This window comes from Chiloscyllium plagiosum, unplaced genomic scaffold (genome assembly GCF_037043375.1).
Source record: "Chiloscyllium plagiosum isolate Xiang-an unplaced genomic scaffold, Cpla_swu_hap1 HiC_scaffold_34, whole genome shotgun sequence".
NCBI classification, from domain to species: Eukaryota; Metazoa; Chordata; class Chondrichthyes; order Orectolobiformes; family Hemiscylliidae; genus Chiloscyllium; species Chiloscyllium plagiosum.
The window spans coordinates 9539799-9556708 of NW_028270172.1; the positions used below are offsets into that span (position 1 = coordinate 9539799).

At 45.5% G+C, this 16910-nt stretch overlaps 1 protein-coding gene across 2 annotated transcripts in view; it reads left to right on the top strand.

Annotated features, from left to right (window-relative positions):
* The first annotated feature begins 1679 nt into the window (after nucleotides 1-1679).
* The window catches only part of zcchc2 (zinc finger, CCHC domain containing 2), a 65947-nt gene continuing 50716 nt past the window's right edge, over nucleotides 1680-16910 (top strand). For both annotated transcript variants that reach the window (XM_043719603.2, XM_087978479.1), the window contains exon 1: nucleotides 1680-2483. In XM_043719603.2, coding sequence (XP_043575538.2) covers nucleotides 1872-2483 — 612 coding nt within the window. In that variant the 5' untranslated portion in view covers nucleotides 1680-1871. The remainder of the gene's footprint in view (nucleotides 2484-16910) is intronic.

The window sequence follows — 16910 nt, forward strand, 5'->3', positions numbered from 1 at the left end:
TCTCCCACAGCTACCTGGATTACATCTCTTCCCACCCTTGCTCCTGCAAAAATGCCATCCTGTATTCCCAATTCCTCTGTCTCCGCCGAATCTGCTCCCAGGAGGACCAGTTCCACCACAGAATACACCAGATGGCCTCATTTCCCCTTCCCCCATCTCACCCGAGTTCCAAACTTCCAGCTCATCACTGTCCCCATGATTTGTCCTACCTGCCTATCTTCTTTTCCACCTATCCACTCCACCCTCCTCTCTGACCTATCACTTTCATCCCACCCCATCCATCCATTGTACTCTTTGCTACCTTCCCCCACCCTCATCCCTGAGCTATCACCTTCATCCCACCCCCACTCACCTATTGTAGTCTATGCTACTTTCTCCCCACCCTCACCCTCCTCTCATTTATCTCTCCACCCTTCAGGCACTCTGCCTGTATTCCTGATGAAGGGCTTTTGCCTGAAATGTCGATTTTACTGCTCCTCGGATGCTGCCTGAACTGCTGTGTTTTTCCAGCACCACTAATCCAGAATCTGGTTTCCAGCATCTGCAGTCATTATTTTTACCTTTTTCCCCAGGGTACAGAGTCCAAAACTAGAGGGCATGGGTTTAAGGTGAGAGGGGAGAGTTTTAAAAGGGACCTAAGGAACAACTTTTTCAAGCAGAAGGTGGTGCACGTATGGAATGAGCTGCCAGAGGAAGTTGGTACAACTACAACATTGGGAGAAAGTGAGGACTGCAGATGCTGGAGATCAGAGCTTAAAAATGTGTTGCTGGAAAAGCGCAGCAGGTCAGGCAGCATCAAAGGAGAAGGAGAATCGATGTTTCGGGCATAAGCCCTTCTTCCTGAAGGGCAAAATTCCCACGACACCAGGTTATAGTCCAACAGGTTTATTTGAAATTAGAAGCTTTCAGGGCGCTGCTCCTTTGTCAGGTGAAGTCAGGGTACATAAACAGGAAGGGTTTACAGGGATGTGGGCCAAATGCTGGCAAAAGGGATTAGATGAATTTAGGATATCACGAACAGAAGGGTCTGTTTCTGTGCTGTACATCTCTCTGACCCTAAGAGGGTATAGAAAAACAGACGAGGGGGTGGTTCAGTGAGTGATGGGGTTGGGCGTATAGTGAGTGACATAAAGGTCTGGGGTACGGTGAGTGAGTGTATGACATAAAGGGGCGGGCCATAGTGAAGAATGGACATGAAGGGGCGAAGTATGGTGAGTGATTGACATGAGGGGCGGGGTTTAGTATGTGAATGACATGGGGATTGGAGTTTTATGAGTGGTGGCCATGAGGTGGGCGGGGTTTCATGGGTGATTGACATGTGGGGGCGGGGTTTAGCATGTGAATGACACGGGGATTGGGGTTTCGTGAGTGGTGGCCATGAGGTGGTCGGGGTATGACGTATATTTGACATGGGGAGCGTATGCTGCCTGAACTGCTGTGCTCTTCCAGCACCACTAATCCAGAATGGGGAGCGGAGTACCGCTTGACATGAGAGGCGGGGTTCAGCGAATGATTGACATGAGGAGGGGCGGTGTACAGCGAGCGTTGGGCATGGGGGCGGAGCTCAGTGCCTGATTGACATGCGGTGGGACGGTGTACAGTGAGCATTTGCCATTGGAGGCGGGGTTTGGTGTCTGATTGACATGAAGGGGGCGGGTGAGAGAGGCGGAGACTTTAAATCGAGTCGGCTCACCGCTGCCATTCTGAAGCTGAGATAAACTGAGAGGGAAAAAAAAACCCAACGGAACGAAATCACCGGCGGGGTCTAAAAATGTATGAGGAGATGTCGGCCCATTTCCAACTGATTAATTAATTATTTTGTGTGTTTTTCATCCTCCCCGCTGGGGTTGTGCGTTATTCGCATTAACTTGATGACGATGAAGATGAAGGTGCTGATGAAGCTGCCTGACCCCGAACCCGAGGAGGAGGAGGAGGACGAAGAGGAGGAGGACCCGAGGAAAGCGGCTCCTGCCATGCCACCGCCGCTCTCCGAGCTCTGGAAGGAGGGGGTGTACGAGTGGTTCGGCTCGGTGCTGACCTCGGCCCAGCGCCTGGAGTTCTGCTGCGGCCTGCTCGACCTGTGCCACCCGCTGGAGCTGCGCTTCCTGGGCTCCTGCCTGGAGGACCTGGCCCGCAAGGACTACCACTCGCTGCGCGACTCGGAGATCCGCGCCAACAGCGTCGCCGACCTGGCCGGCGTCGGCGACCCGCGGGACGAGGTGACCCGCAGCAAGCTGGTGGTCTCCCTGGCGCTGCTGGGCTCCGAGAACCGCGAGGCGGCCGCCGTGCTGGCCCGCGCCCTCACCCGCGGCCCGCTGCCCCTCTCCGAGCGCGGCGTCCAGGAGTTCCTGCTGCTGCTCACCATGGCGTCCAACCACCCGGCCTTCTCCTTCCACCAGAAGGAGACGCTCCGAAGGCAGCTCGCCGAGCTGCAGCGCAGGCCCGGCAGCGGGGGCCGAACCTCCCAGAGCTCCGGCTGCAAGGTAACCGGGGGGGGGGCGGGTATTGGGGGAGGGGCGGGGGGGGTAACGGTGAGGGACAAAAGGGAAGCAGGAGGGGAGGGGAGAGAAAGATCAGGGTTGGGGGGGGGGTTACTGACGGGTTGGATCGTCAGTGGGCGGGAAGATGATGGGGGGATTGGGTTTTTTGTGGGGGGGGAGAAGAGATGACGGTTGGGGGTGGAGGCGGGAAGATGGTGGAGGTTTACGGGGGGCACGAAGGTAGGGGGGGGGGGAGGGGAGGGAGGGTTGGGGCATGTTGTCGATGGGGGTAACGGGGCCGGGAAGATGAGGGTTCGGGGTGGGGGGGGGGGGGTTATAGGGGCGCTGGGAAATGGGTGGGCGGGGATGTTGGGGGTGGGGGTTTCAGGCGGGGTTAGAGGGGACGCAAGAACAACGTGAGGATGAAACTGAAGTGAAGGTGGGGGGGGTCAACATCGGATTGGAGATGGGGGGCGGGGAAGAGGGTGTGGGGGCAGGGGGAGAGAGAGAAGGAAATGAGGGAGCTCATGACCAGCCTTTGCTGTTCAGAAAATGAAGCCCTTCTCTATTGAGTGTTGTATCTCCTTTGAATAACGACACCTCAAACAAACGTTTGATTTTTAAATTGAAATAGCGGTAGTTCGGTCCTCCGGCCGCCATGGGGCAGGATACTCGCTATCGCCCAGGGCTACCCTGGGCTAGGTCTGGCTGGAGGGCTGGGCGCAGGCCCATTAATGTTCCCCTCCTACTTGTGCCTGTGGGCGGGGGCGGGGGAGGGCTGGGGAATTTGTGGTCTTCCGTGTCTCTCTTTTTGAATGGGCCGTTGGCGCTTGAAGCAACCAATGAGGTGCTACACTCGGGTCGGAAGCAGGGAGGGGAACGTTGCAGGATTTGGATTACTTGTGCTCTGTTTGCATGTGTTTCATCAGTAATCTCACCCAATCGTTATAGGGACTCCCTTTTACCCACCAGTTTGAGTAAATAAACTCCTCTCCTGCGTTCTAAACGGACTGTCCCTTAAACTGTTCCGCATATACTCTGTCGAGCCCTGGAAGAATTTTAAGTTTGAGAGCGACCGTCTCTTATTCTGCTAATGAATCTAGGCCAAATCTGTTTAACCTTTCCTCATGGGACAACCTCCTCTATCCACGAGTTAGGTTGGTGACCCATTGTTGCTCTACTTCTAGGGCAAGTGTTTTTCTTTTAGCAAGCGGACTAAAACTGCATATAATATTCTAAGTATGATCTCACTATAGGTCTGTGTAATTGTAGTCAAGCATCTATACTCAATGTCTTATGTAACATGTCTGCAGTCGTGTTTGGGCAGGCCCTCTGAGGGGGTAATTCACCCATTGCCATGCTTCCTAATATTTTCTCACCATAGTCCTGCGCGTTCTTCCTTTTCATATAATGATCCACTGCTCCATTAAATGCTTCCATTGAGTCTCCCTCCGCTATCAGGCAATAGGTTTCATACTAAAATGGTGCGTTGTGTGAAGGAGGCTTCCCTTCTGTCAGCATCGTGAACGCAAGGCGTGTGATGCAGGGGGATCCAATTTATGAATGTCCGATTTGCAAATGCTTGATCTTGTGACTACAATCCCAGATGTGGGTGTAATTTTTAAAGACGCATATATAGACAGTGTTTCGACTTGTATTCAAATCAGCTCCAGACCCTGGAGGCTTTCTGCCTCTATTCCTGATGAAGGGCTTTTGCCTGAAACATCGATTTTCCTGCTCCTCTGATGCTGCCTGACCTGTGCTTTTCCAGCACCACACTGATGAAACTATTGTCAATTGTTGGGAAAAATCCATCTGGTACACAAATGTCCTTTTGAGAAGGACACTGCCATCCTTGATCTGGCCTACATGTGATCCCGATCCACCGCAATGTGGTTGACTCTAACTTCCTTGTAGGTTGGACAATAAGCATTGAACTAGTCAGTTGTCTCCCTCATCCTGTAAAGATTTTTATTTTAAAGACTCCTTCCCTTTTGGGAAGAAAGTGAGGTCTGCAGATGCTGGAGATCAAAGTTGAAACTTTATTGCTGGAACAGCACAGCAGGTCAGGCAGCATCCAGGGAACAGGAGATTCGACGTTTCGGGCACAGGCCCTTCTTCAGGAATGAGCAGAGAGTGTTCAGCAGGAGAAGATAAAAGGTAGGGAGGAGGGGCGTTGGAAATGTGATAGGTGGAAAGAGGTCAAGGTGAGGGTGATAGGTCGGAGTAGGATGGAGGCGGAGAGGTCAAGAAGAAGACTGCAGGTCAGGAAGGCGGTGCCGGGCTGGAGGGATTCGGCTGAGACAAGGTGGGGGGAGGGGGGATGAAGAAACTGGTGAAGTCCAAGTTCATCCCCTGCGGTTGGAGGGTTCCCAGTCGGAAGATAAGACGCTCCTCCTCCGACCGTCGCGTTGTTGTGGTTTGGCGGTGGATGAGTCCAATGACCTGCATATCCTCGGTGGAGTGGGAGGGGGAGTTGAAATGCTGTGCTACAGGGTGGTTGGGTTGGTTCGTCCGGGATGGCCCAGAGGTGCTCTCTGAATCGTTCCGCAAGTAGGCGGCCTGTCTCCCCAATATAGAGGAGGCCGCAGCGGATGCAGTAGATGATGTGGGTGGAGGTGCAGGTGAATCTGTGGCGGATATGGAAGTTTCCTTTGGGGCCTTGGAGAGAAGTGAGGGGGGAGGTGTGGGCGCAAGTGTTGCACCTCCTGCGGTTGCAAGGGAAGGTGCCGGGAGTGGAGGTTGGGTCGGTGGGGGGTGTGGATCTGACAAGGGAGTCGCGGAGGGAGTGGTCTCTACGGAAAGCTGATAGGGGAGGGGAGGGAAATATATCCTTGGTGCTGGGGTCTGTTTGGAGGTGGCGGAAGTGACGGCGGATGATGCGCTGTACATGGAGATTGGTGGGGTGGTAGGTGAGGACCAGTGGGGTTCTGTCCTGGTGGCGGTTGGAGGGGCGGGGCTCAAGGGCGGAGGAGCGGGAAGTGGAGGAGATGCGGTGGAAGGCACCGTCGACCACGTTGGGGGGGAAATTGCGGTCCTTGAAGAAGGAGGCCATCTGTGTTGTACGTATTTTGAACTGGTCCTCCTGGGAGCAGATGCGGCGGAGACGAAGGAATTGGGAGAATGGGATGGCGTTTTTACAGGGGGCAGGATGGGAGGAGGTGTAGTCCAGGTAGCTGTGGGAGTCGGTTGGTTTGTAGTAGATGTCCGTGTTGATTCGGTCGCCTGAGATGGAAACAGAAAGGTCTAGGAAGGGGAGGGAGGAGTCCGAGACTGTCCAGGTGAATTTGAGGTCGGGGTGGAAGGTGTTAGTGTAGTGGATGAACTGTTCAACCTCCTCGTGGGAGCACGAGGTAGCGCCGATACAGTCATCAATGTAGCGAAGGAAAAGATGTGGGGTGGGGCCAGTGTAGTTGCGGAAGATGGATTGTTCCACATACCCTACGAAGAGGCAGGCATAGCTGGGGCCCATGCGGGTGCCCATGGCTACTCCTTTTGTTTGGAGAAAGTGGGAGGATTTGGCCAAGCAAGGAAAAGTCTGCTGTAATTGTATCTGAGAAAAAGGGAATGTTATTTGGATGATATAGTTGTGATGGTTGGCCTAAAGCCTTTTACTGAATTTAAAATACAGAACAAAAACAGAAATTGCAGGAGAACCTCCACAGGTCTGGCAGCATCTGTGTAGAAAAAGCAGGTTGTTTTGAGTCCAGTTACCTTTCTGCACAACTCTTAAATGGGAGCATTAACTCTGTTTTCCCTCTGCAGACACCCAAGTTTCTTCATCGATTTATTGTTTTTTGTTTCTGATCCGCACTGCACTGTCATACAAGAGACTAAATGGAGTCTGTCTGTCCCCGACTTGGATGCGCGTGTAAAACTTTGGGTTCAAGTCCGAAGTGGAGTGAGAATATTGTATATTGGGAGACAATGCTCTGGTGGTACTATTGTTGAACTCTTCATCCAGACCCTTGGGTAAAATTCTGGGGACCTGGATTTGAATCTCTCCACGGCAGATGGAATTTGAATTCAATAAATATCTGAAGTTAACAGTCTAATGATGACCATGAATCCATTGTTGATTGTCAGGGAAAAACCCATCTGGTTCACCAATGTCCTTTAGGGAAGCAAAACTGACATCCTTGTCTGGTCTGGCTTACATGTGACTCCAGACCCACAGCAAAGTGGTTGACGGTCAACTGCCTTCTAGGCAATTAGGAATAAGCAATAAATGTTGGTCCAGCCAGTAACTCCCTTGTCCCAGGAACTTAAAAAAATCTAGTCAATATTCTCAGTTGTCGTCATAAAGCAGATGGTGTAATTGTTATGTAACTGTTTGCTGTGTGCTTTAGCACAGTTAACTACATTTATAAGAATTTCATTTCATTTAAAGCACTTTGGGTCTCTCGTAATTTTCAAAAGCCTGATATATCTGCAAGTCTTCATCTATTTTGGAGCAGAGTGCGATTTGCCTCTTGAGAATCCCCATCAACTGCAACTCGTTGTGGTTTGGTGTAATTTTGGGAATTTCAGACCATGTGTATCCTATACCAGATGTTTGCCTTTGCAAGTTTTACTATTGTCCCCATTTGCAACCTGAAATTGCAATTTCTTGTTTAATGACTGCAAATCCCCAGAGCTTTCACTTGTTGAGATTATGATTAGTCTGTCAGTTAGCCTGTAGAGGGACATTCCTTGTTTATGTGCAACATTGTATTTCTTCACAAATCCATTAGGGGGTTTATATTAAGGGTTCCAACAGTAAAAGTTGGTGGTGTGCAGGTACTCTGGCTTCTTCTGAACCAATTTTAAATGGATGGCTCTTACTAAGGTTATTCAAAGACTGCTCATTGAGAGATGGAGTTTATCGCAGGGAAATTGGTGACTTCCCAATGCTTCATGTTCCTTAATCCAAAGGTTGTAGTCTGGTAGATCTTTGAGGAAAATTGCTCCATATGGGAGACCATGGTGAAAGATGTGCAGTTTGTGGCTTCAGCAGGTCAGCATGGAAAGGAGAAATGATGCACCACATGAATGATTTTAACAAGCTTTTATGGGCTTTCTCTCAGTTGGTAAACATGTGGGGAAGTGATATTTGAGTGGCTTTCACAGCAGTGTTGCTTTTAATGTGGACACTGTCTCTGTCTGACGCAACACAATTCCTTAAGTTATTTAATGTTTGCTGCTGCAATGTTCTCTAATTACCAGTAGTTTTCAGGGTATGGTTGAGGTAGACTGGTTAGCAAGGTTAGATCACATGGAATTCAGGGTCAACTATTCATTTGGATACAGATTTGGTTTGAAGGTAGAAGGCAGAGGGTGGTGGGAGGTTGCTTTTCAGACTGGAGGGCTGTGACCAGTGATGTCACAAGGATTGATGCTGAGTCCACTGTTCCTCGTTACATAAATAAACGACTTCGTATGTGAACCTAGGAGGTATAGTTAGTAAGCTTGTAGATGACACCAAAATTGGACGTGTATTAGACAGTGAAGAAGGTTACCTCAGAACAAGACCTTGATCAGATGGGCGAATGGGCTGAGGAGTGGCAGTTGAAGTTTAATTTAGATAACTGTAAGGTGCTGCATTTTGGAAAGGTAAATCAGGATGGGATTTTATGCTTAATGGTAAGGTCCTGGGGAGTGTTGCTGAACGGACTGTTAAAGTGGAGATTTGAGACGGCCCAGGGAATCCCTTGTGTATTGGACAATGAAGAAGGTTACCTCAGAACAAGACCTTGATCAGATGGGCGAATGGGCTGTAAGCCCCTCTCTTGGTTCGTCCCGGAAATCGTACTCTTTGGAAATCTGGAATAAAAACCTCTTACAGACAGTTCAATTTAATTTTAGTCATCACCTTTATTCACTAGTAGCATCAGTGTTACAACATCACACTGATACTTTTAAGTGAAACTACTAGGTTCTAATAACCTAGGAGAGTAAGGAACCAGCTCTTCAAATGCCCCATCAGGCTTCTCCAATGTACTGATACAAAGTGGCTTCCTTTACACAAAAGTTTGAAAAAAAATTGATGTTCTTAATTAGACAGATAACAGTGAAAGACAAAAATTCATAAGGAAGAAAAGTTAATTGACAGGTCTGTGTACACTTGACTAAACACCCCTACAGGCCCTAAGCCATTCATCAGGTGGGAAAAACATACCCAACCTATTAGCGAGATAAGGTTCTACAATAGAGGTACCAGTCTGAGCTAATTGGAGAGTCCATAAAGTAACCTTGCACAGCTATCTTGACTGATACAATTGTTTTACGAAATGGCTTCTTAGCAAGGAGGGCAAACTTTTGACCATAAAATGGCTTCCCGACAGATTGTGTCCGAATCTCTTCAATATTAGATTTAGAATAATTTTAATCTGGGAGCAGATTCCCGCTGCTTATCTTTAGCACAGAATCACTCTGTACCTGAGGCTGAAATGTTACTGCAAGATTGTATTTAAAATGATTGATTAATCTCGAATTAAACATGCCTCCTTTTCAAGTTTGTGATTCAAATTCAAATAAGACATAAGATCTGACTAGTTAGAATTGACAGTGGGGCAGTCATGGTCTGTAAAAATAGCAAATAAGTTAAAGCCTTATCAATGTTACCTTTTACAGAGTTTGCGTTTCATAACCAGTAATGGCTACTCAAAATTATCAAAAACTCTCAAAATGCAATTAAATTCAATCCATGGCAGATAAGTACTAAGTTAATTTTCCGCTGGATTCAACAGTCTCAGCACTAAAATGACCTCTGTCTCTAGTGTCCTTTTGAACTCTCAAGTCAGCGAAGATTTTTTTTTCCTGTCTGTCCCGCTTGCAAGGGGTAATAAGAATCCATTATAATTGGCAGCATCTGACCGTTAATTATAAAGTTTTTGATAGTACTGAGTTTCATTTCAGGGTCAGAATTGAACACTCATTAATTTCACAAGGGAACGGTTGCGACTGTTATCGCTTGGTGTCCTGTTCACTCAGATTCACCAATACTAAGGCAAGTGTTCTTAATTGCCTTACAGCGTCCTGTTATCACTTGATGAGCATAGGTGTCCTTATCTCTTGCATTCTTTAAGTTCCCCCTTTTTCTGAGCCTTCCTGCCTATTTGTTTTGTGTAGTAAATGTGTTCTATAATTCAGCATTACATTTTAGTCTAAATGTTTAAAAACTTTCTCATTCCCTCCTTTTGTCATTTCATGACAACTACTTGGTTTACACAAGTATAATTAGTCCATTCAGTTGATTTGTATTCTTAATAAGTCAAGTGTCCCCTCTGGCGAGTCATCATCCGGAGGAGCAGAATCTGAAAAATATTGGATTTCAGCTTGGAAGTTTGAGCATGGAGGTAAAGGGGGAGACATGGGTGGATTAATCAGATTCCTCTTTGGCTTAGGTGAAAAGCATATACCCAGAACTAGAGGGCATAGATTTGGGATGAGGGGGGAAACATTTAAGTTTTTCACGTAAAGGTGGTGTGTGTATGGAATGAGCTGCCACAGGTCGTGGAGGAAGCTGGTACAATTGCAGCATTTAAACCCATCTGGATGGATATATGATTAGGAACGGTTTAGAGGGATATGGGCCAAGTACTAACTAGATTAGTTTAGGATATCTGGTTGGCATGAACAAGTTGGACTGAAGGGTCTGTTTCCGTGCTGTACGTTTCTATGACTCAAAGTATAATTTTTTAAAATGTGAAGCTGCACCATAATGATGGTGAGATATTTAACCGCTGATCGTCACAGCCAAATTCCATTCTCTTTGCAATGATGTGATGGCGATTGGGAGCAAGAAGTATCAGTATATGACTAAAAAAGCCACCTTCTGTACAATGTAAATGTCCAGTAACTTCACTTTCCAGGAAGTGTTGATTCTGTTGTGATTTTGAACAGATTGTCAGACTGAACAATCTACTTCTCTACTTTCCAATGGTTTATACTGAAGCTTTGAATTCAGGCCTAGTTTATTGAAATGCTCTGAGCTTGTATCTGTGTGAGCACAAAAATTAATTCTGATGGGCAGATGGTTTCAAAGTATTTACACTATTGAATGTGCATTTACACTATTGTGTGACCGATACTTCAATATAAAGAATAAAATGTTGTGTTAATGTTTATTAGGGTAATCTTTCTAACTTTAACTAAAAGGTTACAGAGTCATAGTCACAGATGTACAGCAGAAACAGACCCTTCGGTCCAACTTGTCCATGCTGACCAGATATCCTAACCCAATCTAGTCCTGTTTGCCAATACTTGGGCCATATCCCTCTAATCCCTTCCTCTTCATATACCCATCCAGATGCCTTTTACATGCTGTACTTGTATAAGCTTCCACTACTTCCTGTGGCAGCTCATTCCATACATGTATCACCCTCTGCGTGAAAACGTTGCCCCTTAGGTCCCTTTTATATCTTTCCCCTCTCAATTTAAACCTATGCTGTCTAGTTCTGCACTCCCCCACACCAGGGAAAAGACTTTCTCTATTTATCCTATCCATGCCCCTCATGACCTTAAACCTTTATAACCCTCAGCCTCTGACGCTCCAAGGAAAACAGCCCTACCTTATTCAGCCTCTCCTTATAGGTCAAACCCTCCAACCCTGACAACATCCTTGTAAATCTTTTCTGAACCCTTTTAATTTTCCCAACATTCTTCAGTTAGGAAGAGACCAGAAATACATACACTATTCCAGAACTGGCCTAACCAATGTCCTGTACTGCTACAACATGACCTCCCAGCTCCTATACTCAATACTCTGACCAATAAATGAAAGCATACCAAATGCCTCTTTCACTATCCTCTCTACCTGTGACTCCACAGGAAGCATGAACCTGTACTCCATGATCTCTTTGCTCAGCAACACTCCCTATGGCCTTACCATTAAGTGTATTAGTCCTGCTAAAATTTGCTTTTCCAAAATGCAGCATCTTACGTTTATGTAAATTAGACTCCACCTGCCACTCCTCAGCCCATTGGCCCATCTGATCATTTTCCTGGTGTACTGAAGTAACCTTGTTTGCTGTCCACTACACCTCCAGTTTTGGTGTAATCTGCAAACTTACTAACTATACCTCTTATGCTCACATCCAGATCATTTATATAAATGACAAAAAGTAGTGGATCCAGCACAGGTACTTGTGGCACTCAACTTGGTCACAGGCCTCCAGTCTGAAAAGCAACTCTCCAGCACTACCCTCTGTCTTATACCTTTGAAGGCAGTTCTGCTTCCAAATGGCTAGACCTTGTATTCCATGTGAGCTGACCTTGCTAACCAGTCTCCCATGCGAAATCTTGTCAAGCACCTTACTGAAATCCATATAGGTCACGTCCACTGCTCTGCTCTCATCAATCCTCTTTTATCCTTCAAAAAACTCAATCAAGTTTGCTATATTTTTGGGCCTCTTTCAAGTCTGGTGTGAAGTTGAGCAGAAAGGACTTTTAGACTACAGGCACTTGTAATGTTCGAACAAAAATAGTGGAAACATTATGTAAAAGTGTCCAGTATGACTCAGATGCAGAGAACCTGGGCCTTTTCTAGCACTTAAGTTAATGCTGGAAATCTGAAACAAAAACTAATTTTGCTTCAAGACCTGATACTGCTTTGCTGTATAATTTATTTATACAAAAAAGTTTCAGCCGTAATAGCATGAGGCTGTTCTTGCTGCAGTAACCATTCTGTAGTGCTAGTTGGGTGAAAGATGTTAGGCAGGGCAGGTTTAGCCAACTATTCATCAGTCTCAAATATATAGAATCAAGACAATGGAGAGACAGCTGGGAAACTTATAGTTTGTATATCTGCACTGATTTTTTTTTTTGCTCTAAAGTCAGTGATCAATACACTATCTGAAGTTTTAAGTTCTGCATGAAAGTAAGGTTTAATTGCAATTTTAAAATTACTGTCATTATTGTGGCAACGCAAACAATGTGATTCATCTAACACGTTAGATGCTGCAGCATTTCAAATTGCATGGCTCAGCGAGAGCTTCCTGCTTTTCATAACCAATTGCTTGTGCTTTAATGGTTTGCATTTAAATTGGTTGACAAGATTTGAGAGCATGAGGCCTGATAATGTAGGATGGGTACAGTTATTGACTTTGTGCTGATAAATCCACGGAGCTGTGCTTATGGAGCTTCTGATTGAAATACGTTATGACACGTTTAAATGGTCATATCGTCTGCTCTTATGCATTTAATTAAGATTAACTGATTCTACAGCTATGAAATAAACTGAATAATGTCCCAAAATGCTTTACAGTCAATGAAGCACTTTGTGAAGTATAGTTACTATTGTAATGTAGGCAATCTGACCACTAATTTGCAAGCTCCCCCAAATGGCAATAACCAATCCAATAATCTATTGTAGTTACATTTAGGTATAAACAACAATCAGGTTACTGACACAGATTTCTTGCTTTCCATTTGAAATGATACAGCATCACTACTGATTTTGCAGCTTTCACTTTAGCCATTTTAATGTTTGTTTGGCGTCTATGCCAGAATATAGAACATAAAACAATATAGCGCCGAACAGGCTCTTCGGCCCTTGATGTTGCGCTGACCCGTGAACTAATCTAAGCTCATTCCCCCTACACTGTCCCATCATCCGTGTGCTTACCCAAGGATTGTTTAAATCTCCCTAATGTGGCTGAGTTAACTACATTGGCAGGCAGGGCATTCCACACCCTTACCACTCTGAGTAAAGAACCTGCCTCTGACATCTGTCTTAAATCTATCACCCCTCATTTTGTAGCTATGCCCCCTTGTACAAGCTGACGTCATCATCTAGGAAAAAGTCTTTCACTGTCTACCCTATCTAATCATCTGATCATCTTGTATGTCTCTATCAAATCCCCTCTTAGCTGCCTCCTTTCCAATGAGAACAGACCCAAGTGTCTCAGCCTTTCCTCATAAGAACTTCCCTCCAGACCAGGCAACATCCTGGTAAATCTCCTCTGCACCTTTTCCAAAATTCCAAATCCTCCCTGTAATGGGGCAACCAGAACTGTACACAGTATTCCTAGTGCAGCTGCACTGACGTTTTATATAGTTTCAGCATGACATTACAGCTCCAGAAGTCAATCTCTCTACCAATAAAATCTAACGCACGGTATGCCTTAACAGCACCCATCAACCTGGATGGCAACTTTCAGGGGTCTATTTACATGGACTCCAAGATCCCTCTGCACATCCACACTACCAAGAGTCTTTCCATTGACCCAGTATTGTTATTTCCAAAGTGAATCCCCTCACATTTATCTGCATTGAACTTCATTTGCCACCCCTCAGCCCAATTCTGCAGTTTATCCTGGCCAATTGCAAGTATTCTAATGTAAATTGAATTTCAGTAATCTTATTCCGGAGTCTGTGTGGCACTGAATTGCCCCATTTCAACTTGCTACAATAAATTGGCTCTGCTTGGATGCTACAAATGCTGGAGGAGAAGTGATCCCATTGATGGAGAAGGTGGCGTTATAGAATTTTGGTTAAATAATATTTAAAATGTTTCATCTGTATCTGAATACCAAAACTAAACTATACTTCAGTGAAGTAACTTTATTCTTGTGTAAAATATGTTTCACATTTAGAAGGAATTTTAAAGCTTTTGATTAAAGTTGAAAATGTGACTGCAGGGCTCATTACATTGGGGAAATAGAATTATTTGGAGGCTTTGTGGTGTTTATCACGTTTTCTTCCGAGCATGTCTCAAAGTCTGGCAAATTTTCAAATGTGGTAGCACTTCATGAAGAAAGGGTACATACAAAACAATTCACAATCCTAATGTAAATGCAATAGACAATAGGTGCAGGAGTAGGCCATTCAGCCCTTCGAGCCTGCACCGCCATTCAATATGATCATGGCTGATCATTCCTAATCAATATCCTGTTCCTGCCTTATCTCCATAACCCTTGATTCCACTATCTTTGAGAGCTCTATCCAACTCTTTCTTAAATGAATCCAGAGACTGGGCCTCCACTGCCCTCTGGGGCAGAGCATTCCACACAGCCACCACTCTCTGAGTGAAGAAGTTTCTCCTCATCTCTGTCCTAAATGGTCTACCCCGTATTTTTAAGCTGTGTCCTCTGGTTTGGCACTCACCCATCAGCGGAAACATGTTTCTTGCTACCAGAGTGTCCAATCCTTTCATAATCTTATACGTCTCAATCAGATACCCTCTCAGTCTTCTAAACTCAAGGATATACAAGCCCAGTCGCTTCAGTCTTTCAGTGTAAGGTAATCCCGCCATTTCAGGAATTGACCTCGTGAACCTACACTGCGCTCCCTCAATAGCCAGAATGTCTTTCCTCAAATTTGGAGACCAGAACTGCACACAGTACTCCAGGTGTGGTCTCACCAGGGCCCTGCACAGCTGCAGAAGCACCTCTTTGCTTCTATACTCAATTCCTCTTGTTATGAAGGCCAGCATGCTATTAGCCGCCTTCACTACCTGCTGTACCTGCATGCTTGCCTTCATTGACTGGTGTACAAGAACACCCAGATCTCTCTCTACTGCCCCTTTACCTAAATTGATTCCATTGAGGTAGTAATCTGCCTTTCTGTTCTTGCCACCAAAGTGGATAACCATACATTTATCCACATTAAACTGCATCTGCCATGCATCTGCCCACTCACCTAACTTGTCCAGGTCACCCTGTAATCTCCTAACATCCTCATCACATTTCACCCTGCCACCCAGCTTTGTATCATCAGCAAATTTGCTAATGTTATTCCTGATACCATCTTCTATATCATTCACATATATTGTAAAAAGCTGCGGTCCCAGCACTGATCCCTGCGGTACCCCACTGGTCACTGCCTGCTATTCCGAAATGGAGCCGTTTATCACTACCCTTTGTTTCCTATCAGCCAACCAATTTTCAATCCAATTTAGTACTTTGCCCCCAATACCATGCGCCCTAATTTTACTCACTAACCTCCTGTGTGGGACTTTTATCAAAAGCTTTCTGAAAGTCCAGGTACACTACATCTATTGGATTTCCCTCGTCCAACTTCAGAGTTACATCCTCAAAAAATTCAAGAAGATTAGTCAAGCATGATTTCCCCTTCATAAATCCATGCTGACTCTGTCCTATCCTGTTACTGCTATCCAGATATGCCGTAATTTCATCCTTTATTATAGACTCCAGCATCTTTCCCATCACTGAGGTCAGACCAACTGGTCTATAATTTCCTGCTTTCTCTCTCCCATCTTTCTTAAAAAGTGGTATAACATTAGCCACCCTCTAATCCTCAGGAACCGACCCCGAATCTATCGAACTCTGGAAAAAAATCACCAACGCATCCACGATTTCCCGAGCCACCTCCTTCAGTACCCTGGGATGCAGACCATCAGGCCCCGGAGACTTATCAACCTTCAGACCTAACAGTCTCTCCAACACCAAATCCTGGCAAATATAAATTCCCTTCAGTTCAGGTTCTTCAGCCACTGTTACCTCAGGGAGATTGCTTGTGTCTTCCCCAGTGAACACAGATCTGAAGTACCCATTTAATTCCTCTGCTATTTCTTTGTTCCCCGTAATATATTCCCCTGTTTCTGTCTTCAAGGGCCCAATTTTTGTCCTAACAATTTTTTTGCCTTGCACATACCTAAAAAAGCTTTTACTATCCTCCTTTATATACTTGGCCAGTTTACCTTCGTACCTCATTTTTCCTCTGCGTATTTCCTTCTTAGTAATCCTCTGTTGTTCTTTAAAAGCTTCCCAGTCCTCAGTTTTCCCACTTATCTTAGCTATGTTATACTTTTTCTCTTTTAACTTTATATGTTTCTTTACTTCCCTCGTCAGCCACGGCCGCCCATGCCTCCTCCTGGGATCTTTCTTCCTTTTAGGAATGAACTGATCCTGCAACTTCTGCATTATACACAGAAATATCGGCCATTGTTCCTCCACGGTCATCCCTGCTAAGGTTTTGCACCATTGAACTTTGGCCAGCTCCTCCCTCATATCTAGCCACGCAAAGTAAATTTTGTTTTCTATCAGGTTGGTGGCTTGTAAAATATTGGTCTGTCACAACTACCCCTAGTGGCTAGTTGGATTCACTTGATCAAGATTCTGTAACTGCAGGAATTTCAAGAACACATTTACTGAGGTTCTTGGCTCCTCTTGAAAAGGAGGTATGATTTATGTTGGTGTAGGCATTTTAAAATGAGAAGTGAAAAATTACTATGTATAAAAGATAAATAACAGAATTCAGTGGATGCTGTGAGAAAAATAGATGTTTGATACACCTGGAGCAGGTTGAACCTGACTCTGGGTCTTCTGGCCCAACAGTAGGGACATTGCCACTGCTCTATAAGTGTCCCTACTAATTACTTTCTAGATTCATCACCAAATGAGAATTGTGGATATTATTATTCAGCTAGTCTGTTACTATTTTGGCTCAAATCCATCCACAATTCCTGCCCCTTTCCATCTTTTGAAC